The 25689-nt window shown below is 38.6% G+C and overlaps 1 protein-coding gene across 1 annotated transcript in view; it reads right to left on the reverse strand.

Moving 5' to 3' along the window:
• The window catches only part of VAV3 (vav guanine nucleotide exchange factor 3), a 349649-nt gene that overhangs the window by 105586 nt on the left and 218374 nt on the right, over positions 1 to 25689 (reverse strand). Inside the window, exons 16-19 of the mRNA XM_077765552.1 lie at positions 19685 to 19786; positions 19279 to 19379; positions 8112 to 8137; positions 2376 to 2421 (exon numbers count right to left, since the gene is read on the reverse strand). Of these exons, the coding sequence (XP_077621678.1) occupies positions 2376 to 2421; positions 8112 to 8137; positions 19279 to 19379; positions 19685 to 19786 (275 nt within the window). The remainder of the gene's footprint in view (positions 1 to 2375; positions 2422 to 8111; positions 8138 to 19278; positions 19380 to 19684; positions 19787 to 25689) is intronic.

The following is a 25689-nucleotide window of genomic DNA, read 5'->3' on the forward strand; positions in this document are numbered from 1 at the left end:
AAATTGCCACGGGTCAACAGCAAGTGAGCATCTGAGTTGAGTCCCCAGCCCAGTCACTGTGCCTCAGAGCCATGCTTCTTACCCCCAGATTATTCAATGCCCCATTACTATATGTGTCCACTGGGTAAGCAAGAGGAAGCAAGAGAGCCGGTGCATGCAGAAAAGGCATACAACAATTCATTTATTCACTTAACAAACACTTCTTAGGCACCTACTACCCATACAACTATGCATTAAGTTCCTTTCCAAAACGAGAGGTCTACAGTTAATCAGTCTTTTCTACAAGCCACCCTAAGTGAGGCCCTGGAAAATACTAGGTGTATTTGCACTCAGAGATGTCAACTAAATTAGCTAGAAGAGATGAAAAGAAGTCCCATGGTGAAAGCACTAACAGCAAATAATGCCCCTTGCAAGCAGCTTGTCCATACTGCCTCAATTTTACAGATTTCTTATTTAAACGTCTTGGAGTGAATGTAAAAACTGTGAAAATATGCTAAGTTCTAGTCACATGAGGACCAACTCAGTGCAGGGCAGTGATCAAGGAAGGGTTAACTTTGAACGAAAAAGCTTGCAACTTGCCAAAAGAAAGAAGCAAAGACTCAAAAGACAACCAACTCTGCACACATAACAGCCTCACACCAAAAGACACCTATAGGGAGAAAGAGCTGTTATCACATTAGCATCTACAACAAGCAAGATCATCAACTATTTGTTTTTTTGTTTTTTTTGTTGTTTTCTCCCCCCAAAAATTTAGGGAAAGGAGAACATGCTCATATATATTTACCATACCTAATGGAAAACTCTATGATATACAATATATGTGTGTGTAGGTGTGTCTGCATGTGTGTGTGTGTATGTATATATATATATATATATGTTTTTTTCCTTACAAACATATCGGACCACTTCTCTTGTATTTTTAAGTTTATTCCTCACAAAGTTCTAACATTTGGACAATTAGGAATACCAGAACCGTTGTACATATAAAAGCCATTAACTTGAGGATACACTATTATATTACTTGTTCACTTTGTTATACTTACCATCTGTGAATTCACTCTACCTCTCTTTAAACAATTTAAGGGCTCCTAAAAATTCGGCTATGAGGTCAATTGTTAATAGTCAAATGCGTTCCTACTGACACACTACAGAAATGCATTTCCCTGGAAGAAAACGGATTAAATGAAAATGTCCACAGAAGAAAGAGAAACTATTTTAAAAATAACATTTGTAAAGGTTAGATCATTTTGTGAAACAAAAATAAATTACACCTCACACAAAATAAGAAGAAAAAAAAATCTTTTCACAGCCATGCACTCCTACTAAACAGAACATAAGAAGTCACTTCAAAATATTATTGCAGAATCCTCTGTGTTGGGAAAGTGTGAACTATTAAAATAAACCAGAACCCCCATTCTTTAATGGCCCCAATTTTGTTGTGTAGTTAAAAGATTTAAACTGATGTCAGGATATGAGTGAGGCAATTTCTAGCCAGAGGCAACAAAGCTCCTATAAATCTTTTCCAACAGCTCATAAACTGGCATGGCTACCGTAGGGTGTGGTTTCAGTTAAAAGCCAGAATGCTTTGAAAGCTCAGCTTTACAATGAGGTGAACACTGTTTATGATGAGAAAACAAAACACATAATACAGATTATTTTCCAGCAGGGTCACTTCATGTCCCACCTGATTTATTATCAAATTCATCTATTTGGAATCCTTTAGCCATGAACACCCCGCACCCACAATAATATGACTATTTACATAACAAATCTTGAGTAATTCAACTGAGGAAGGCATGGTTTAATGGGTGGAAAAATAATTATACTAATATACTGATAGACAAACCTCAAGATGTTAAAATAGAAAACTGGATGCTCTCTGCAGACACATAATTGGTCTCCAAGGAGGATACGTGTTGCCCAAGTCCTTAAATTCATTCTTCCATTATAAGATAGTATAGATGAAGGATGAAAAAAACCTATTTTCCCAAATGGGGAGGGTATCAACATGGTATAGGTTATGGACTCCCTCCACCCCCTTAGAAAATGCTAATTTTTAAATGCTAGCTTTTTGGGTGATTTTCTTTACACATTTGGGAAGGAGAAGGGGAGGATGTTGGATATATTGGCATTAACCAGGAAGCCTGAGGCTGTTCAGCAAGTAAACAAACAGCGGTTCTGCTGGTTACTCGTCACGTGACCCAGGAAGCATGGTCAGGTCAATGATTTACACATGAGACTGGCGCCTCCTGGTCACATACCCAACTGCCGGGAACAAAGGCCAACAATCTGTCTGACCTTCTACAGCAATTCCCATATACTTTCATAATCACTTAACTGAAGTCATGATTACAGACCAGTAATCACAAACACACCTGGATCCACCTGTCTCGGGTTTCTTCGGAGTCCATTGGTCCGTTTCTGTGCAGAAAAGTGAAATAGAGCAAAACAAAGATTTTGCATTAGTAAAATTATATTAAGACGTGATACTTTGGAAGGCCAATAAATGTTGCACTGTTTCCATTTAAAAGTATGACTGAATTTGATCAAAGTATGTGGTTTTATACTTTTTGCAGTTTGACCTTTTTGTTTCTCTAACAAGTCTTCCACTTGAACATCTATAATTGATGCTGCTGATATAACACCATCGAAAAGAAGTATCTTTTCATTTGCCATCTCTGGGTATTATGGTCCCCCCAAATTTTTTTTTTTGGAATTCATGATGAACACAGGAATTGTTAGAACAAAGACCAAGTAGCTATTCTTGGTTGGAAAATACTCTCAGCAAAGACGGGCAATATCCAAAACTCTAACTCAGCTATTTTTGAGGCCCGAAAGGCCAGAGACTAGAGAAGATATGCAACCTCAAAACCAAGATCTGAAGTTCTGACTTAACATTTAACTGAGAATGGGGTTTCAAATATGGTCACTTGTATCTCAATACTTTAAGAAACAAAACAGGCATGCAGCTTGTGAACCATGAAAGTGCATTTTTATCATTAAAGCCATACAAAAAATTGTGCATTACAAAAATGATAACTAAGATGCAAAACAAATTTAAATGTTTGAAAATCCATGGTTATGTGTTCCATTTCACAAAGATTTAAATTCATTCCCACCTAATAAGTATAGTAAACTGACTAATTAATAAGGACTTGATTATTACTTTTTATTATACAGCTGGATGAAATGCTGAGTCTGTAACGACCACATAATTTAGATTTTTACAAAAGCAATTTTCTCTGTGTGTGTTGGGGTTTTTCCCTGTGTGTGGAGACTTGGTTTCATTCAGAGCACACTTGGCTTTGCTAAGCACATATTAGCCAGGGATTTTTCTTAGGGTCCCTTCTTACTGTTTTCATTCACAGTTAAATGGGTGAAAAAGTGTATTAAAGCCTTCCTAATGGCCTCAAAGCCCATCTAGCAGACTTTCAGGATTCTCAAGGTGGGAGCAAAGTGAAGAAATTTTTACAATTTTTGTTTTTAACCCAACTACTTTCAAAATGGATTTGTAAAAGCCCAGTATGATCATTAAAAATGGCGTTGAACCTGTGTTGAGCAAGATGGATAACTGCACTGGAAAAACTAGTATAAAGAGAGCCATTATAAGTGAGAAGAAAATGTCACTCTGGGCTTCTTGGTAGCCAAGGCATAAAAAGGGGAAGTGTGAGAATCAAAGATTCATAGCTGATAATTCGAAAGAAAGCTGCTTTCAATGAAAATCTCTTTTCTCCTTGAAATGTTACAACGTTTTGTAGAGCACTCTCTATAAAGGACAATGACCACAGCTGAAAATATTTTCAACAGGAAAATATATAATGATAGATATCTTGTTGCTACTTACTTCCTACATAAACCTTCACCTTCTTAATGTAAAGGTTGTCTTTCTGTGTTCTTACACCTTATACTATCAAAATGCTGGAGTCAAGAAAGGACTAAAACCTTAGGGCCTTATCCTGGAATCCCCAAACTAGTACCATTTAAAAATTATAGACTTAAAATGTGGAAAAGAGCACTTAGGTTCAAGACCAATGCTATACTACCTTGAAGTGAGGATTGAAGTAGAGAACAATTTGCAACAACACAGATGGACCTAGAGGGTACAGTACTAAGTGACATAAGTCAGAGAAAGATAAATACCATGATTTCTTTCATATGTGGAATTTAAAAGCAAAAATGAGCAAAGAAAAAAAAGAGAAACAAATAGACTCCTAAGTACAGAGAACAAACTGATGGCTGCCAGAGGAGAGGGGGGTGGCTAAAATAGGTAAAGAAGATTAGGAGTACATTTCTGTAGCGAACACTGAATAATGTACAGGACTGCTGAACTGTTGCACTGTGCACCTGAAACTGATATAACACCATAGGGAAAAAAATAGAAAAGGGAGACTGGGTGGCTCAGTCAGTTAAGTGTCTGACTCTTAATTTTGGCTCAGGTCATGCACTGACAGTATGGAGCCTGCTTGGGATCCTCTCTCCTTCTCTTTCTGCCCCTTCCCTGCTTATGGGTGCACTCTATCAAAATAAAAAAAAAAAAGAAAAGAAAAAGAAAAAAAGAGACAGAGACAGAGGAACATGGTACAATTATTAAGACTATGGATTCTAGAATCAGACTGCCTGAGTTCAAATTCAGACCCTGTCAGTTGGCACCTGCTGCTGGACTGTGAGCATCTCTGTGCCTCAGGTTTCTCACCTATGAAATGGGGATAATAACAGCACCTATTTCACAGCATCTGTAGTGAGAAGTAAATGAGTCAGGTGAAATGCCTGGAACAGTTCTGGCCACACAGCAAGTGACAACTTTACTATTATTATTATCATCATCATCACTACTATTAACTTCATGGTGTTTTTGACTGTTTACATGCACATAAATTAGAAACTATTTTTCTAAACTTATTGCCCTGCTGCTTATGTTTTAGGTTTTTCCTCCTGAAAATCAGTGGCCCTGAAAACAAATTTTTCTATAGGAAGCATGAGTGGAATTACGATTTGCTGTATTAAAAAAAACAGTATTTCAGCTAGTTAGACCAAATGCCTTTGGAGATTTATTTTACTTTAAAAGGACCTAGGGGTGCCTGTATGGCTCAGTCAGTTAAGCATCTGACTTCAGCTCAGGTCATGATCTCGCGGTTCATGGGTTCAAGCCCCACGTTGGGCTCTGTGCTGCTAGGTCAGAGCCCGGAGCCTGCTTCGGATTCTGTGTCCTCCTCTCTCTCTGCCCCTTGCTAGTTCACACTCTCTGTCTCTCTCTGTGTCTCTCTCAAAAATAAAGATTAAAAAAATTTTTAAAGCACCTGAAAAGTATTTTACATTGTAAAAAATTTTGTAAATATTTAGCAGACCCTATTTAAACAATTTTAAAATGCTAATTTCAGGGGCGCCTGGGTGGCTTAGTTGGTTAAGCGTCCGACTTTTGCTTAGGTCATGATCNTAATAAAAATAAAATGCTAATTTCAATGGTCATTCTGTGATATTCCATCCCCCATACTCCCCTCCCCCACCTATATTCTCAAAAGCCTGGGACAGAGCTTTTGTCCTCCGCAGGGAGAGGAGAGAAAACAGGAGTGCACACCCAGCAGCAATCCCTGGGAGCTGTCAAGTGCAGCCCCGTGAGATCAGGAGAAATGGTGTTAGAACTTTCTCAATCTTCTTTGATCAAACTAGAAAGGGGCATGGGAGGGAACAACCCACCAGCCTAACTTTAGCAGCACTTGAGTTATTTCTTGCTTCATTACCTATTACCTTGTCTTTCTCTAAAAGAAATATTTTTATCATCCAAGAATCTCTTCTTGCCCCTTGGGATAAGCTTAATTCTCTGTTGATTTTATCAACAAAATAAGCAAAAGTTTCATTTGCTATGGAAGTGACTTTGGTTCCTCTGTCTTAAAGGTAAAAAAAAAAAAAAAAGGTAAGGAATGGATTTAAAGTGCAAGTGTGTTAAATAGACAGGTAATGATAATCTTACTTCCCACAGCTAGAGGCAGCTTCTGAAGGTCCACCCCAGAATAGACCACGGGATGATCATGCCAGGTGTGGTCATGAAGGCCTATAGATCCCGTGGCTATTGAAAACTGACCTACCTTAAGAATAAAGTGTAAAATTAAAATTTAAAAGGTCACAATCATAGCTACTGAAAGGGGAACAGAATAGGACTACAAACCTGTATATGGAGAGAAAGATATTCAAGAGAGGGGAAAAGAACAGATGACAGAGCTTACAAAAGGGTTTTATTATTTACTACTGGGAAGACTCCTGAACATCATACCAAGCACCTGCATTAGAGAATTAAACCACCTTCCAGTCTTCGTGGGGAAGCATAAAGTGAAAGATGCTTCTTAACGTTCTTTTGCTATCCTTCTCCTTAAACCAAATTAAGGTCTCCAAACGGATTGGGTAGTATAAGAGCTTACTATAATTATGCATCCAAAATAAAGATTAGCAGAATCACACATTAAATAAAAATTCTACTTTTTGTAGTCAATAGTTTAGCAAGTGGCAAAACCACTGATGCTGCATTAAAGGTCAACATGAAAATTAATTTATTTCATAATAGGCCTCCATGTAATTTTTTAAAAAGGATAAAATGCCTGGAGAGAATTATTTAGTATCATGTGAAAATTATTAACCACTTCTTATTGGCACACTTTCTGTAAATACACCCACTTCACATTACTTAAGTGAAATCATCTTCTTTGAAAGAAAAATAATACATGTATCTAATAGGGTAAATGTAAAGTAATACTTTGTTAAAGTTCAGAGTTCAGTCTCAATAATCTGAAGAAGCGTGAGAGTAACAGAAAGCAGGCTTCTTTCCAAGATTTTCACTGGCAGCATCCTTACAGTTCTGATGCAAAATCTGACCTGACAACAGTGAAATAAACTTCACATTAATTAATTTTAGCCCTAGAAAAACTTGCATGAACTATTTTTAAGATAGTCCTTGATCTAGATTCTAGACTCTATAATTCTTAACTGAAACACTGAAGAAGTGCCTAAGAGCATCCCCACAGCACACTCTTAATGCCCTGTATGGGCAAGTTATGCCCTTATGCAAAAGAGCAGCAGAAATAATTACTTATTTGATCTTACTGTACTTTTCATTATTTTTAACCAATATGAACGCCAGCCTATTAAAAAATATGATACCACTCTTAATGATACATAATTATTATGTTAAAATAATTTTGTATAGAACGTATTTTCATCATTCTTTTACTCTGAAATTCTCAAATTATTATACTTTTGATTCACATAACCAACCACATACATTTTATAGTTAAATTTTCTCTGTGATATTTTTGGGAGGTCAAATGAGAAATCTGCTACTTTTGGTTAAAGGCCAAGGCAATGGTTGTCTGGAATCTGTCATCTTTCCCATTCTTTCATATATTTTTTTAAAAATAGCTTTATTCCGAGAGGTGACAAGGATCACCTAACTCTAAGCCATTAGACCTCAGACTGTGTTAAGCTAAGAGGAAATGCTATCAGATCTTGCTTTGATCAGTAAAACATGATACAAATCATGTTTGTGCTCAAATAGACAACTACTAGAGACACGAAACCATACCCTGGGATGAACAGTGTTAGAACTTTTCAGGACTAGCAAACGTTGGGCAGCAATGTGATGTTTCATGACAGGGACACATCTACCAGCTCCCTGGGGTGAGGGCCACCTTCCTTCTGTACCCGTAGGATCAAAGATATTTATTCCAAAGAAATGAATGTAGATGCATTAAGTTCTACAAACCTCAGGGTTTTGTGGAATTCTGCGGGAAATTAGGGAAAAGTATCCCGATATTAGGGCCACACATTGCTACAATATTTGAAATTTACCTGAATAAGTACCTGAGTAAGTGTGATGTTCCATATCACACACATTCTTTGATTAAACATTCACATTTTCCCTCTACCTAAGATCTTCAGACGGTGACTGAGAATTCCTCTGATTTAACCTATGCATTCCATTCATCAGCACCTGGTTGCTCCAGCTCTGTTTCTATCCACTTTAAGACCCCACATTTAGCATTTTAAAAAGCTCAAGCCTGCTTAGGTTAGCAAACAACCTGAAAAGCAAAAGTTACATAAAAAATGTTAAATGTTAATCTTACCTCTGGTGGTTTGAGCGTCCCTTGTTCTGAAACAAATGTAAAAATTGGCATTGTCAGTGTAAAGTTATTTTGTTTGGTTAGCAACCTTAGCTCGTTCTCTGCAGCTTCGTAAAACACTGCTGCTTTGTTTCCCTAACTGATACTTGTAATATATTTCCAGGGTCCCTCAGGCTGGGCTAGTAATTGTTTTGCAACCCAGGTTCTCTTGCCTTATTGGCTTGTCAGGAAAGTGACTCACAGTTCTAAATGACTTCTAGGTTATGCTTAACTTTTTCAATTGTTGATTAAGCAATGCCAACCCAACCACATAAAGCTACTTGAAAAGGAGGCTTGCACTACATTTACATGCATGAGAAAAAGCTAGGTGGGAACCTTTCTTTCAACATGCCTAGTTTTAAGTCTGAACGCACTGTTACAAAGGTATTTCATTGGGCATAACAGTTATGAATTTAACACTGTACAAAGCTGAATATGAATTTTTTTCATTAAGCGGCTATAACTCTTATTTTTTTTAATTTGGGGGGAAATAAGGTTTACTTTAAAGACGGAAATAAAAAGTGGACAGGATGTGACTCCACTGCTAATTTTCCTTTCGTCCTTAAGTTTCCTTGTCTGTAAATGAAACAATTTGCTCATTACATTTTAGTTCTTGAAAATGACTACCAGGTGAGTACAGTGGTAGAAGGGTAAAGGGTTGCTCTGAAAGTTAAGGCAACACACTGCATGCAGACACCTGGTGAATATTTATGCTTCCTTTCTCCATACCCAGGAGCACCTATACCCGTTATTGCTTTTCCAGGCTGTGATGGAAAACACCACATTGTTTTCTGCCTATGCCTGACTTTTCCCATCCAAAATGATCCTCTAAAGAGGGATCTGAGAAAAGAAGAAACTGAGGGAAACATCAGAAAAGAAAGAGCAGGCCTAAATGAGAGCGCTGTAAACTGTTTCAGTAAGAAGATCCAAGAAGTCCCACAACCTGAGTTCAAGGGGAAAATTCCAACCTGAACACCTGACTAGCTGCCACAGATTGCTTTACACAGGAAGCTGCCTGGGGCATGGAGCAGAAGGTTGTTTGTTTTGTTTTATAAAAACTACTCCTGATTAATGCAATGGAAGACTCATGACCAAAGTCACCTTTCCATAGAAAAGTTAAGTCTGCACTCCTCTGTCAATGTCAAGCCCCACGCCCCTAGCTTTCACAGATGACTGCTTTCTTTGAAGGCATCTTTGTCAGGTCTGAAGTTGGCCTTTACAAAGGAGTATTCCTGGACAGAAAGCTATTTTGCTTTTTTTCCTCATTTGGAAATATGCAATGTTTTAGAAGAAAGACTAAGAAGTTTGTGGAGAGGGTCTATCTAAGTACCATTAGGTCAACTTAGGTCCCTAACAGAGCAAGTATGATACCTGTTTTGCTGGTTCGACCAGAAAGACCTATATTCCAGAATAGCCCTAAACTACCTTTTTTCTCCTACTGCTGCATTAGAGAAACAGTCTGAACTGAGAATCATAAACAGAAAGAAGCACCAAATGGGAGAGGAGTTTAAGTTTCCCATACAGGGAGACTGAGAAAAGCCTGGAGATTTCCATATGTCCTCCAAAATGGATCCTCCAAAATGGAAAAACCTCAGATTTTTTTGGGTTCAGTGTTCATAAATGAATATGCCACTTAATTTCAATTCAAGCTTACCATTTTTTTCTGACTCTTTGCATAGAAGTATTTTTATGTCCTTGTGAGGTCTTTTACAGTATGTTCTAAATATATTTTTGTATAAAACCTATGATCATCCATGTGGCAGTAAGTGACACTCTCTGTTCCATGAGGGTCATCTAACTGTTCCTCAGGAAGGAGAAAAGATGACATCAAAGGTGGTCACCTAACTATGCAGACACTTGCACCTCTTTACCCAGAAGATCTAAGACTCTCACGGACAGGCTCTTCATATTTTGTTGTGTAGTGTGTACGTTCAACGTGGCCAGTTCCCTGCATGAGGAAGCACCTATTACAAGGCTCAAGAGAGTGAGAGGTCCCAGTGAGGCACGCATGAGACTGGTACAAAGCCAGAAGCAATCTAGACTGGGCTGACCACCTTACCCAATCTCTGCCTTTCATTTATTTACCCACTTCCTGTTGGGCTCCTGCTTTCTCTCTTTGGTGTCTCATCAGCTTTCCTCATAATTCTAATTTAATGAACTAAGACCTGCTCTACACAAAGCCTCTTCATTGTAACCCAAGTAGGAAAAATGGAAAAGAGGCTTTGGGCTGAATGCAATTCCAGCTCTAAGACCTAAGTTCTTACTTAGGATTTACCTTTTCCTTGTCACCTCTTCCTGTCCTCACAGCTACTTTATCTACCTTCTACAGCCTGTCACCCAGGAAAGAGGCCCACTTCCTCCACAGACTTGGTATGGACAAATCCACACTCTGATCTGCTCATGCTGAGTCTAGCACAGTGGCTCTTGAAAGTCTCAGCTTTTATTTACCTATATCTCATGGTAGGGCTCTGTAAATTTTCTAAGAATAGGGTAAAACCCAAAGGACTTGAAATAACTCTTAGAACCTGTTTTGAGTTCAGCAATTCTTACTACTTTTGTACTTGCCCTAGAGGACACAGCATTGAACTGATTGCCTCCTTTATAAACAAAATCTAAATTCTCACAACCATACTAACACAACAGCTTGTTAACTTATACTACAAAAACAGTGATGAGAGAGGGAGACCCAACTGCCAGCATTGCTTCGTACATTATCAAAGTAAAAGCTCAATCTGGCTAGAGAAATAGAGTTAAGAACCTCTTTCAATGAAATACTCTATGGAAAAGTTGCTCTAATTTCAAAGTTTCCAAAACCATGTTCAACCTCCTCTAAATAGGTACCCAAAACTACTACAGCAGTTATTTGGGTCCTTAAAAAATCCTCTGTGTGTCTGCATCAAGATTAAGATAATAAGGGCTGATGACCATCAAATCTATTTTAGCTGAATTCTGACCAATTCTGAAAGGCTGCTGCTTGAGATCTGATGAAAAAGTCTTTCTGTCTCTTTTTCTCCTGGGAACTTCCTTAGGAGAGTAATTCAATTCTTCAAGTTTCCAAAAGTTTTTAATCCTCAACTTGTCTTTACCCCGCAGCCTATTCTCAGACTCCTATTGATCAAACCACAAAATGTTCTTACCCTTTCAAGAGCTTTTCTAGATGGTGACTCACAGGCCCTCAAGGGGTTTATACCTCACATTCCTTCATCAAGTCCCAACTGGTTTGATGTAATTCAGAGAAGGGGAGTTACTGAGGTGCTTGGAGGCTTTGCAGAACGCCATCTTCAAAACCAGCATAGGCTTCAATGTGCAGATTTGTGTAAAAGAAATGTTTTCTACTGAGGCTTTAGATTCACTTAATACAATTCATTTGTTTAAACAAAAACTTAAGTCCTATTAGATTTGTTTTTCCAACACAAGTGGCTCTCAAAACATACAATATTGCACAATTTGCTCATTCTCTTATCTGAAGTTCTATTTAAGACTAAACAAATCAATGTCCAGTAAGAATGTTTGTCTCAAAAGGGGCCACAGAAAGTAATAACCAGTATAGCTTTTGAAGGTGCGTTTTCATCATGGCTAACATGCTATTTTTGTCAAACATTAAAAGACAGTCGAAGTGATCAAATTTTGAAGTTAAACAAATGTTATGTTCACCACTCAGATCTAAAATAATACTGTGTAGAAAAAAAAACTTTAAATGCTTGGTGAGAGAGTTTGATTTCAAGTCTTTTTAAGAGCTCTAACAGACCACATAATATTTTCCAGTCCACTTTAATAATCATTAGTATTTCATTAAGCTGACACAAACAGTTCTGTGGAAGGAATAACTAACCTTGAGTATAAAATTTTCTTGTAAATTAAAAAAAAAAGGGGGGTAATTTATGGGAAAGGCTTTAAGTGATATGAAGTAGACCCAAAGTCAGTTTTTGGTTATGAAATCAATGACCAAGCCTCAGTTCATATAAAAGTAATCTGATAAAAATGCCTAGTGGTACACGGCTGAAATAAAACTATGTTCTAAAAGCTTACCTCTTAGGATAAAATACCGCAATACTATTAATAAAAAAGCTAGTTCAGATGCCATTTGGGGTGGAGGTTCTAGGTAGCAAATCCTGCAGGTTTAAACCATTAGGATACCAAGGCAACTTCCTTCCAACTAGGAATGGCTATAGCTGCAGCAGGAGCAGCAGCTGGCCTAGATAAAAGAGCGATTAAACAGAGAAGCAAATGGGGACCTGCTTCGGTTAAATATTAGAGCAGCTGAGGCTTGCATTCCCACTAAAGGAAAAGATGCATTAAACCGAAGTTGTCTGCTCCAACAATATTTGCCTTCCAGTGCGACTTTCTTTGTTCAAACTGAGAGGCTGCAAAGCAAGCTATATTGATCAAAGTCAGGGTAAGAAGGGGACCAACAGAATTCAGTGGAAGAAAAACACAAGTGCCCCCACAAGGTCGCAGTTTCAGATTAGACCCTCATGGTGGGGTGCTGGGAGAAAGAAATGCCACTCTAGAATTACATCGGCTTTGCAGAGACTTGTTGAGAGAGTCTCATATAATGAAGTTCAACCTATTCATTATTAAGGTTGGAAAGTTTTGGCAGCACACTTCAGAGTCCACGTACATGTTCATCATTGAGGCTGTCATGGTGAATGAGAAGGAGTCAACTCAAGTTCGGTGAAAAAGAGAGAGGGAAATTGCCTGCTCTTCTTATCCATGCAAATTCTCAAATGTTAAGCCAGAAACTAATCACCCAACCTTCACATTTGTTTCCAAGTTACACAGTTTGTCTTATAAATACAAAAAAGAAAACGTAAAACACCTTTTTTTAAATATTTCAAATGCACTTGAGTTAATAATCTGTCATAGTTAAATATTAATATGAATGAATTACTTCACTCAGAAATGCACTGCATTTTTGCCAAGTAATTATTTCGAAGATGAATGAAAACTAGAGTAAATTTAAGGGAGATAGAGCATGAAATATAAAAGGTTTCTGAACTCAGGGAAGACAACATCCAAATAAGGCTTAAGTTCCACAAAAAGAAATGCCTAAGAGCTATTTCACATGCTGACTGGTTAGTATCTAGCCACATCCAACACTATTAAAGACTACTTGAGCAGAGATATCCCTACTAGGGAAAAAGGAGTAACAACTTGAAGTTAAGCACCCTGACTCTGGACTTGGTACTAAGGGATGAATACAAAAATGAGAAATAAGTTCCCCACAGGAAGGAACACATAATCTACTAGAGGAAATGAAAAGTGCCCACCAAACAGTCTGTGTATTCCACTACACTGTCCGCCTCCCCATGTCATTAAGTTGAGGCCGTGTAACTGTGTTTAACCAATACACTGTGATTAAAAGGGGAAGAAAGTGGTATTCATTTCAGCTTATGAAGTTTTAAGAGCAGATACTAGGAAGCCATGTGTTGAATTTGCAGAGTCACATGATGGAACCAGCTTGGATCCTGAAGCCATTTCTTAGAAGGGAGCTACCTTGGATGGCTTTGGAACCGACAGCCAAGATTGCATGTATGAAAAATAAGTGTTTATGTAAAGCCAAAGAGTATTTTAGGAGGGTTTCAGTTGCCTAACAGCAAATAAATAAAACCTACATACCAACTAATTAGAGAACAATTTAATTCACACTACTGTTGGGTGGCTAAGGTGAGGTTCAATGATCAACAAAGGGCTTGGAGAGGAAATAAAGGAAGAGTAGATCTTAAAACTGTCGGGAGAAAAGGGAATGTATTTCAAGGAGAGGAACCAGTAAAACCCCAGCAAGAATTCTAAAAATGGGATTGACTGGATCAGGGAGTATACTTCCCCAGAAATTGAGGTATTTTTCTCATCAGGTGTTCTGTGATCTGGTTCTGTTTCTTACTACTTATTAACCTAACCTGGGCTCCCCTATCAAAGGTCTGATGATTGATGCTCAGAGCATGAGCCTTTCCTTGCATAAATACTAGAAAGGAATGCAAAGGTTCTACCAAATTTTCTATCTTCAATTCTTAACATACCATCCAGGGATTCAGATAAGGTTTTCATTACACTTATCCTTCATCAAGTTGGGCTCTAGTCTTCACAAGTGCAGAATCAAAACCTGTTCAATCTCCCACAGCCTCCTGCTTCCAGTTCTAACACTACAGTGATCCTCAGAGCCCAGAAAGCCTACTGCCACACTTTTCCTCATTACACTGTCCATCTGTTTGTCTGTCACTCATCACCTGTCACTCCCTCAGACTTGTCGCTGTCTGTCCCCTCACTCATCCATCTACCATGGCTTCTCAGAGGTAAGGGCATCAGTTAAGTATGGTTCTCATCAGCGAGAGACTCCCGTCTAACTGAAGTTGGGACACTACTCTGTAAGGAATGGAAGGTATAGGGAGCAGTAGAATCTCACAATCAGAATTGATTTTAATAAAGATCATTTGGAAATCATACAGAAAGAGTATGATTAACAGCAGGGAGTTAGGAGACTTTTGCAACTGTCCAAACAAATGACTGAGTTTTTTTTTTTTTTTTTAACTATAGCAATACTGTCTCAGTGGATTCGAGAGAGCCTTAGGAGAGCTAAGAAGGACGGGTGAGTAAATGAAGATGAGAGAGGTGGGAATCAAGGCTCACATCCAGGTTCAGGTGAGTGAATGGATGTTGGGCTTTTAACTAAAACAAGGAGTAGGTAGAGGAAGCTTCTGTTAATGACTAATGAGGTTGGTTTTAGACATGTGAAATTTGAGGTCACTGCAGGACACCTGGGAAGGGATATGTGAGAAGAAGATGGAATTTTTGAATCCAAAGTTCAGGAGAAAACCCTTACGTGGAACTAGTGACTTATCTACCTGGGTGTACATTATAGCTAATTCCAGGGAAATTAATCAGGTATCTAAAGGACAGCATGAGGGATGTGGTAAGATATGAAGGAGAGTGTCAAGGGAAATGGTTAATAGTGCCAAATAAGAGGGAAAGCTCAAGTTAGGTAAGGCCTGGAATGTGATGACCAGTGAACTGGCAATTAGAAGTAGAAGATTAGAGAATGGAAGAAGAAGATGGAAGTAGAAGATTAGAGAATTAGAGAAGTAGAAGTTAGAGAATGGAAGATTCTCTAACCTTCATCTAACTCCTGGGCTATTGTGTCATTTTGTACAACTAGTTGCTCTTCTCTGCCTGGACCAACATTGAGAGAAAATGGCATGCTCGGCTTTCTGGAACTGCCTTCTACCTCAAATACCCAGGGTTTATAACGTAACTATTCCTACTGGGCACAGATTTCTGGGCCACAAGTAGCCTCCTGTCTCATACTGAGCCTATCAGACACTCTGTCTCCTGGGAATATAATTAAGACTATGTTAAGCAATACAGTTATAAAGCTCTGTCAAGTTGAGGTCAATCTCAAATTACCTATGATAAAATTTTATGTGGGAACCTGGATTATCTATTATTTGAGTTTGCCTTAAATCAATACCACTGACTTGCTTTAAATTTAGCTGATCCCACCCCCCGAAGTCAAGTTCTCCTGAAATTATGTCACACTCTTCTCCAGAAAAAGCCCCATCCAAGTAAAGTAGGTCTCCAGCCCTTGATACATCTTGTTCTTTTTTCTGTCCTCCTCTTCTACATCCACATTTCCCCCAAATGTCATACCCATCATCAAAAACTACACTTTTGAGTTAGTGTACTCTGTGCAAAACTTAAGCCAATGTTGGTTCTCTGCTGGCTGGGAAACACCCATCCATTCTAGCTTGCCCATATCCTCAAAAATCTACCTATTTTCCCACACTCACCAAGCTCAAACTCACACTCTACCCACAGTTACTACCTCCAGAAGGGGTGGGTTCAAGGACAGGATGTCTTAATTTCAAACTTTTAGAGGGCATCTGTTTGGGAGTGAGGGAGAGGGCTGCTGACAGCTCTATCAGATTCCTCCTCACTCAGGATAACGTGGCCCTTTGTTCATCGGGGCTACCCAGAGAACCCTAATCTGGAGGCAAAACAGGGAAGCCTCCTGGGCAGGTTCTTACTAACTCACTCTACTAATTAACAGACTATGAGCATTCAATACCATCGGTCTCTTAAAAATCTTGAGCAGGAAAGGACGGAAAGAGAGAATAAGACACAGCTGCATAAAATAGGAGGACACAGGACAACTTTGGACGCAAGGCAGAAAACCCAAGAGAGCAAGAGTATAATGTTTAAAACTCCAAGAAGTAAATTCAGCCAGAGGCTTAAAATTTTTTTCCTGCTTTTTTAGTATGGTGAATTCTATAAAAGAGCTTAGAGAATGATGCTATCTTTAATAAGTGATATGGGAGTAAGTAACTATTATCTACAATCTGCAGGGTACGAACAGCCTTATTCTTAGTTGCCTTATTATCATACTTTTATGACTCCATTCCCTCATCTTAAAATAAGAGATCCTAGAACTGAAGGTGTCTCAATCTCCCAGCTCTGAGACAACCCATGGCGAAAGGGCAGGCATGGTCCCGGGGATGCCTGAATTTCTCACAGCACCTCAAAGCACTGAAACCTAAACATATTTCATAGTTACTAAGTTAACTGAATTCAGAAGTGTTTTTGCAAAAAAAAAAAAAAAAATTAGAAAACCTTTCCCTTTCTCAGACAAAAACTGAGCACATGTTTTTACTATGGTTGTTTACAAGGCTTAGGCACTGTGCATTTCACACATTTGGCATATATCCTTACCACTAATTCACAGGACTGGGAGTGTAACTCAGGGGTTAAGAACAAACTCGGGAGCTGGTCTGCCTGGATTTGCATCTTCATTCTATTGGTTAAGCAACTAAGGCAAGATACTTATTTCTCTGTGCCTCAGCTTTCCCCCATGTAAGAACAGCAGCAATGCCAACTTTAAAAGATTTGTATAGGTCTAAATGAGTTGACAGCAGTAATAACTTAAAACAGTACTGGCACTCTGTATTTGTTTTAAAAAAGACTTTTAAAGGCTAGGTGTTATTATCCCTATTTTAGAAGGGAAGAAAAGAAGACTTACAAAGGTTTAGTAAGTCGCCCAGCGAGTAAGCTCTGGAGTGGGAGTCAAACCAGACCAAGACTCCACAGCTCATGGGCTTACTGCCATCACACACAGTCTCCCAGTCCAAAGCTAATCAGTGAAGTTGCAGAGGACACTGGAATGGTGGCAGAGGACAGACAGGGAACACACCACTCTAGTATCTGCCTGACCAGGAATTCCCAACTGTTTCCTACTTTTTTTTTTTTTAAGTAAAAGTTGAAAATATAAAGTCCTTTAGCATCACTCATTTATATCACTTCAAAGTTTGGTGCTTGCTATTTCTTCTATCTGCATTGCTCCAGATCATAAAAACAGCAGCAAAAATGTAGATTAAGGCCATCCCTTTAAAAAAAAACAAAATACAAAAAACAAACAGACTTCTCCTCAAAGTACTTTGGATTAAAACACTGAGTTTTTATTGTGCCTGGCACTGTGTTAATAAGCATCAACATTATTTCATTTGATCTTCACGATAATCCTCCAATTTCCATTTTACAGAAGAATAAACAAAATCTCAGAATGCTTAGGTAACCTTCTCAAGCTCATGTAGGTAACAAAAGGTAGAACGAGATTTTCAACCATGTCTGCGTGCCTCTCAACTACTGTCTTGCACTCTTCCAGTAGAATGCAAGAACCATGCCAACTATGAGATCATTTTATATTCCTCACAGACTGAAACTCCTAAGACATAAGACAGGGCTGGGGGGTTATAAAAATACATTCACCTACCATGAGCACATAATATATGAACTGTCCTAAAGAGATTAAAGGAAGGGACAAATACAGAACAAAAATGTAAGTGATAAATTGTATCAGGTGGACAATTAAAGACTAACAATATATAATACTTCTGTTACATTTGACAACTCTGTCAACTGTTTCCGACCTTCAGAAAAATTAGTGGGTACTCATCTTGTCTCTTTGTCTTAGCAGACTTTGAGCAAACTGCATGAACACTTTGGTCCCCATCAGAAAATGGGAGGAGCTGTTCTGAGGACTGAACAGGTACATGCAGGAAGGGCCCAGCAGAGGGCCCAGACTGGACAAGCACAGTGCAGGTGCTCAACTAACGTCGGGATCCTTCTTGCAGCTACCCACACCTAGCACAGAAAGCTCATGGTTTATGGGAACCTTAAAACCATCCAGTGAAGCAAAGTGAGAAGAATGTGCTGTGATCTTAGTCCCTAATGGAATTCACACCTTTCCTCCAACTGCCCATTTTCTGAACTCAGCTCTGAAATAAGCTATTATTCTCTGTTTCACTCTTCTTCATATTATCCAAAATAATTCAATGTCCACCTTTTCCTTTGGGAAAATCAAAGGTTGACATGGCTACCTTTTGAACTCAAGCTGTTAAAGATCCCTTTCTTCTGTTCAAAAAGTTTTACTGATTTTGAAAGGTCTTATTGATAAAACACAATTGAAACTCAGGGGAAAAGGACAAAGAGAAAGAAGAAGAAAGAGAAAGAATAAAGAGGCCAGAAAAGAAAGAGGAGGAAGAGAGCCCAAGAGAAGCACAGAGAGGCGAAAGGCTATTGAATGCATAATTGCCAACAGCCTCAGCAACTGGCTCATGTAACAATCATGGGGCATTATTTTTAAAAACCAAGGGGAAAATATTTACATGAAATCCAAAGGATATATGCTCTTTGTTGAATGCTGCAAAATGACAATGTATTCAATTCATTAAATCATGAATTAGTATGTGTGATGTTTACTTCTGGCATCATTAGCATTTCTGAGCTGAATATTTAAGAAACAAGGGAGAAATTTAAGGACTAAAGATAGAAATGAAAAATATATTTTATTCCATTTGTGTGCTTTGGCTATATTTGTGCAGCGTTAGTGAGTTTTGGGGTTGGGCTGAACGAAACGGGTGACACAAAACCTTCCAAGGCCCCCCTGGAGGCCTCTGCCCCCCACATATGTATAAAAGTCACAGGAATTTCAAGCAATTTTATAATTGTCCTTATAAATGATCATTTCAAAAGCAGGTTATGTCACAATAAACATGAATTAAGAGTAAATTGGTCCTTAATTATGTTTATCAAGTTTTATGTCCTGATTAAAAGAAGAATCACAACAATAAACATGACTTACCAGCAGAATTAACTCTGCCACAATTGTCTACTCTTCCCAAACATTCTTTGTGTGCTCTGGCGCCACACTTAAAACATAAATAGCCTTGATAAAATGTTCCTCTGAAAGGTAAAATTAGAGAGTGATATGTTAAAAGGTGCTAAGTTCTGCCTACAGGAAAGCATGAGCACGAGAAAGAAAACAAAGGAACACGGTCCCTACAAAGTCTTCTCTGCTCAGGGCCAGGGTCTCCCAGGGCTCAGAAGGGAGCACCCAGGCACAACGCTGAGGAAAGATCTGTTGACTCGAAACTGTTGAGGCAATTTCCCCACTTCAAAACATTTTGGCTGGGATATTAGAAAAGTTGGAGACACTGAGCAATTATCCCAGCTCCTTTAAACCGAAAAACAGGACCGGGCAAGCCTACCTCAGGAGCATCTGACAGACTTTGCAGGACGTAACCCGACTGAAGGTGTGCATCTTGAACTCATGGAAATTGGAGTCTGCGTAGTCTGGCCTTATGTTTGATCTATAAAAGGGAAAAGAAGGAACTTCCTCAAAAAAATTTCACCACAGAATAGCAGTCCAGTCATCTAAAACCTAGATTCATCAGCATGGTGGAGTGCGTGGAGATCTACTTCAAGCAAAAAAGCTAGTAAATATCCAATGTTTTCTAAGCCAAAATGAGGCTTTGCATGAAAACAGGAACCAAAATCTGGTTGTGTGTGAAGGAGCAACACGTAAGGATTTGGGCAAACAAATCCTCAGAATTGAGGGTTCCCAGAGAACTTTACAGAATGGCCATACAGGTCATCCTGCCAGGAAAAACACAAAAAAAAATGTGCTGAGTGTTCACATTGCATGACATTCTCTAGCCATGTCACAGAAATAGAAACTAGATGGAGAGGGCAGGAGGGAAGAGAAGACAGTGCTTCATTCCCACGGAGGCCGTCTCTAGGTATGTGGATGATGTAAGGATCTATAAAAGTGAATAATTTAATAAAACTTCTTGAAACAAAACATCAGTCTGAGGTTTAAAAGCTTCCTCCTTAACAATTCACTTCCCATGCACTCTAAATAAAAAAATAAACAAAATTGTTATGTTTTATGTTTATGTGCATATGCAAAATATGCAAAAATATGCAAAAAATATTCTATTATGTGCATATGCAAAAAAATACATTAAGCATACCACAAACTACCATAACTGATGTAACATAAAAAATAGCATAACAAAAGTGACTCTGTGCCAATACTGTGACAACCACATGATGTTCATTCCCGTGTTTAACTTTGACACCAACCCTAACTACTCAGCACTAATAGTATCACTAATTTACCAACAAGGAAACTGAGGCTAACGCTAAAGTAAAGGAAATGGCAGAGTCAGACACTCCAGCCTAGGTCTGTTCTTCCTGCCCCAGAAGAGTACAAGGAAGAATTCAACAATATTCACCTGAATATAATTAGACTGTTGGAAAGAATCAAACTTAGTCACTCCCAGAGGAGTTTTTTTGAATATTATTCATAATTTAGATCTCAGAAGAAAACAGGAAAATTAGAAAAGGATAAGTTAAACAGCAGATACAAATCAGAGGTATACCCAGAAAGCTAAGACAATGCTCTCTCAGATGTTACAAGCAATTTGAGAGAATGCAGGGAAAGTCTGAGATACTGATGAGCCGGGATTTCCCCTTTTATAGAATACAGCAACTCTCCACCACACAGAGGCTTGGTGTAATGAAGCATAACGCAGGCGGGTGAGCAGGCATCAATCTCTGAGGTACCAAGAGAAGCCTTATGAAAAAACATTCACAAAGGCAATTGGAGTAGCAAGCAGTGATGCAGAAGTGTCAGAGAGGTCAGCCTTCCAATCCATCTGCTGAATATGAGCGTGCTAAAAATGAAATCAAATATTAGTGCCATCTGGGATTTCTCTGCTCCATGCTTCTGGTGACCTCACTTTTTAGGAAAATGTTCTGCTGCGTGCTAAACAGCATGGCCATTTCCACAGCAATATTTTTGTGCTCCTGATTAAAAATTACAGTTCTTCATGAATAGAGAAGTAGCGAAAAGATAAGGATCAAGAAACAAATCTCTCTTCACATTGTTCAGAAAACATTTGATTCTGGAGACCATAAAGCCAAGCACTGGAAAGAGCATCAAACCCCATTTCCTTAGCCAAGATGGCCTGTTGTTCATTTTTTTCCTGAACATCAAGGTGATACAGTCATACATGGATTGTGAAATAACAGCTTTAGTCCTGGGAACCAGAAGAATTCATCAGGCTGGAGTTGTAATAGGTCTCCTTCAGAAACATAAATGGGTTCCAATCGAGTAAGAATTTAATTAATTTTAGAAGCTTGCCTGGGACAGAGGTGGAACATCTATCTTAAAGGGTCAACTCATCTGATGATAGATAGATAGCCAGTCTTTCAACCATCAGTTAATTTCACCAACTAACTAGGAAAAGCTGACTTTTCAGAAGACAAAAGATGAGAGGAGAATCACACTAAGAGGTTAAAAACAAAAGGTCTTACAATACAGGAAAAAAAACACCTGAAAATGTTGTTAACAGCAGTTGCCATAAGTGAAATGAGACTTGAAATGGTAGGGTGGAATTGTAGGGAAGAAATGTTGGAATTCAAATTAAAAAAAAAACTATAACTGCATATTATTTTAAATTTACAATCAAACACTCAAGAACAAAAGTTAAGTCTATGACCCTGAAACTGCTACTGGGGCACTATAGACTACAAATGCATAGTTGAGGGCAGGAATGCAAAATTAGACCACCTGGGCCTAAATCTTAACTTTCAAGTCACTAACTGTATGACCTTGGACAAGTTAGTACGTATAAGATAGGAATACTAATAAAATCAGATTCACAAAGTGATGTATATAAAGTACATAGGACTTTGGCCCAGAGTTAGCGTTCAATAAGTATTGGCTACCATTTATGAACTGTCGATTCCAAATTCACAAAATAATGAGGTGATCGAGACAGTACTTTACGAGTTCTAAGAATCTCTCAGTAACCTTGGGACCAAGTCCCCAGAGGACAGTGTCCTTCAGATCAGGAATCTACATATAACTATTTAAGCACAGTAAGAAATGGGGTTGCCCAGGAGAGGACATGTATGAAAAAGTCCTGGGAACTGAATGAAATCATATCAAGTGCCAAATGAAGAAAGATGTCAATACACGTGGACTATAGACTATGGGGCTGCAAAAACCAAAGACAGTGAGTTGGCTGGAAGGGAAGAGTTGGAAAGGTATGCCAGAACAGAAAAATATAGAGACACATCAGAACTACAGGTAGATAACAAAAGAACAAAAACAATGACAAGTGGCATTTATTGCACACCTCTAATGCACCAGCCATATTAACAGGCTCTTCACACATATTTTCACACTTACATCTCACAAGAAACCTAGAAGGCAGAGTCATTCGTTCATTTCATATTGACTAAGTACCCCTCATGTACACAGGACCTAAGGCCAGAACCAAAAGAAGGAGCCCTCCACCAGGGTCCAATGAGTCAAGAGGGCAGATGTAAAAGATGAGGTAAGAGAGGTGGGCAGGGGCCAAGGAAAGAGGTGAGATCTTATACAGAGATTAATACCACATTTAGTTGACCAAAAATTTTTTTAACTAAAAAAAAAATCTCTGTAGCTACTATTAAAGAGCATTCCTTGTAGTGACGCAAGAGTGAACACAGCAAGGCTGTATGGAGTTGGGTTGTCTACAGATGAGAACTGAGGGTCAAACATAGGTTAGCTCACTGGCTCAGTCATGCGGCTCTACACAGAACGCTCCATTTAAATAACCTGTTTTGAAACATGACAGTTTACTTATGAGAACTTGCACAGAATCTTGTAGATTTCTCAGTGAAATGTCCCCTTTTCTTTTGCTTCAAACATGGCCCATTAGTAATACAATTAATCAGTCAATCAAATATTTATAAGGCCAGGTATCATAATGCTCTTGAGCCTCCTTTTAACTTGACATGCTCTCCCTAGATCATCACCTCTTCTCCTCTGGCTTCATGGTTGGCACTCAACTGAGGACCATGTGACTTCCCTTACCTTGGGGCTCATTTCCGTTTTCTGGATCTGCATTCCTAGCGGCTCCTCAGACACCTCAAATGCAGCACAAAACACTCAACTCCATACCTTTCTTGACATTACAGATCTGACCAAATTCTGATTTCAGTCCACCAACATTCACTCTATCTTCTAGCCTGAAATCTTCAAAGTTGCAAGGACTTTTTCCCTAACACTCATACCTTCTACATATTCATTTTCCCTTAGCTCCTCCTCTGCTCCAATTTCTCCTTCTTCCAAAAGCATAACCAATTTCTGTTGATTCAACCTTAAAAATACCTCTTCAAAAATTCAGGTTCCATTCTTTCTCCTCATTACCTAATTGAAGCCCTCAATATCTCTCAACTAAATTGTTAAAATGACCTTAATTATTCCATCTCCTACTTTTTCTTCCTACTTAAGGCCACCTTCCATACTATTCCCAGAATTACCTTCAAAAAATAAAAATATGGGAGCACCTGGGTGATTCAGTTAAGCATCTGACTTCGGCTCAGGTCATGATCTCATGGTTCATGAGTCTCAGATCCGCATGGAGCTCTCTGCTGTCAGCGCAGAGCCTGCTTCTTCTCCCTCTCTTTCTCTCAAAAATAAACCAACATTAAAATAAATAATACATCGCCCCTTCCCTTGAAGACTTCTGCTGGTTACTATTGCCTGCGGGGATAAATGGAATACAAAGCGTTTTAAGTTCTAGCGTGCCCCTTCTTTCCCAAACACTCATAAGCCTTATACTAAGTTACAGAGACCTCACATTTCTTAAACATTCTTTTCGTCCCTAATTCTGCACTTCTGTATTCCATTCACTCTACCTAAAATGTTTCCCTCAACCTGCAGCTGTAAATGTACTTAGTTACTCATTTTCGACTAGATGAAAATGTGACTCCTTTGACAAAATCTTCTGTGAGTCTACATGATAAAGATAATAATTATCAGGGTGCCTGGGTGACTCAGTTGGTTGAGCATCTGACTCTTGATTTCCTCTCAAGTCATGATCCCAGGGTCATGGGATTGAGGCCCACATCAGGCTTCCCACTGAACATGGAGCCTGCTTAGGATTCTCTCTCTCTCTCTCTCTCTCTCTCTCTCTCTCTCTCTCTCTGTGCCCATCTCCCCCACTCATGCATTGTCTCTCTCAAAAAAAAAAGATAATGATGATCATGATCATTTCATTTGGGTTCCTAAAGTACTTTTCCAGCCCTTTACTATAGTACTACATTGTATTATAACCACTTTTTATATACTTCCTACTACCAGAAAACTAGTTCTGTGTTACTCATGTTTATATTGCCAGGGCCTACTTTGTGTCTCACATTAAATGTATATTGTTGTTGAATAAGGGCTACTATCTATATATTCAATACTTGCCACTTAAAGGAGAAAGAGCTAAAAGAAAAAATATAGTTACTATCCCTAGAAAACAATCCACTAAGTTAAAGAAACAAAAACTCACATCCATGAAATACCCAAAATGTATAATTAAAGACAAAAGACATAAAAAGGACATCAATTAGTGGCTACACTGAAGCAAGTCTGGAGAATACGCGGTGTCTGGTAGATGAAAAGGGGAAAATGATCCAAGTTTGGGGAAAAACAAGATTGAAAGTTCAGAAACAAGTATCAAGAGTTCAGAGAATGGTGGACCGATCCGTTTTACTACGGCATTATCTGTGACTTCAACATGGTTCATTTTATGTGTCAACTTGACTGGCCATGGATGCCCAGGTTTTCAGTCAAACACTTTTCCAGGTATTTCTGTAAGAATGTTTTTGGATGAGCTTAACATTTAAAATGGGAAACTGAGGGGCGCCTGGGTGGCTCAGTCAGTTAAGCGTCCAACTTAGGCTCAGGCTATGATCTCATGATTTGTGGGTTCAAGCCCCACGTCAGGCTCTGTGCTGACGGCTAGCTCAGAGTCTGGAGCCTGTTTCAGATTCTGTGTGTGTGTCTCTCTCTGANTATATACACATACATATAAAATGCCCTGGATCATCTCAACAGATGCCAAAAAAGACATTTAATAAAATGTACATTTGCTTCTGAAGAAATTGTAAATAAACTAGATGCTGAGGGATACTTCCTTATAACAGAATAAAGAGTATCAAGCTAAAGATAATAAAAAAGGTATTTCATTTTAAACACTATCACTATCCTACAGAAATAAAGCAGTTTGAAAAAAAAAAAAAAAAGNTTTCAGATTCTGTGTGTGTGTCTCTCTCTGACCCTCCCCTATTCACCCTGTTTCTCTCTCTCTCTCTCAGAAATATATATATATATTATTATATATACATACACAATGTATATATTATATATATACATACAATACCC

Source organism: Crocuta crocuta, unplaced genomic scaffold (assembly GCF_008692635.1).
Source record: "Crocuta crocuta isolate KB4526 unplaced genomic scaffold, BGI_CrCroc_1.0 scaffold274, whole genome shotgun sequence".
Lineage (NCBI taxonomy): Eukaryota > Metazoa > Chordata > Mammalia > Carnivora > Hyaenidae > Crocuta > Crocuta crocuta.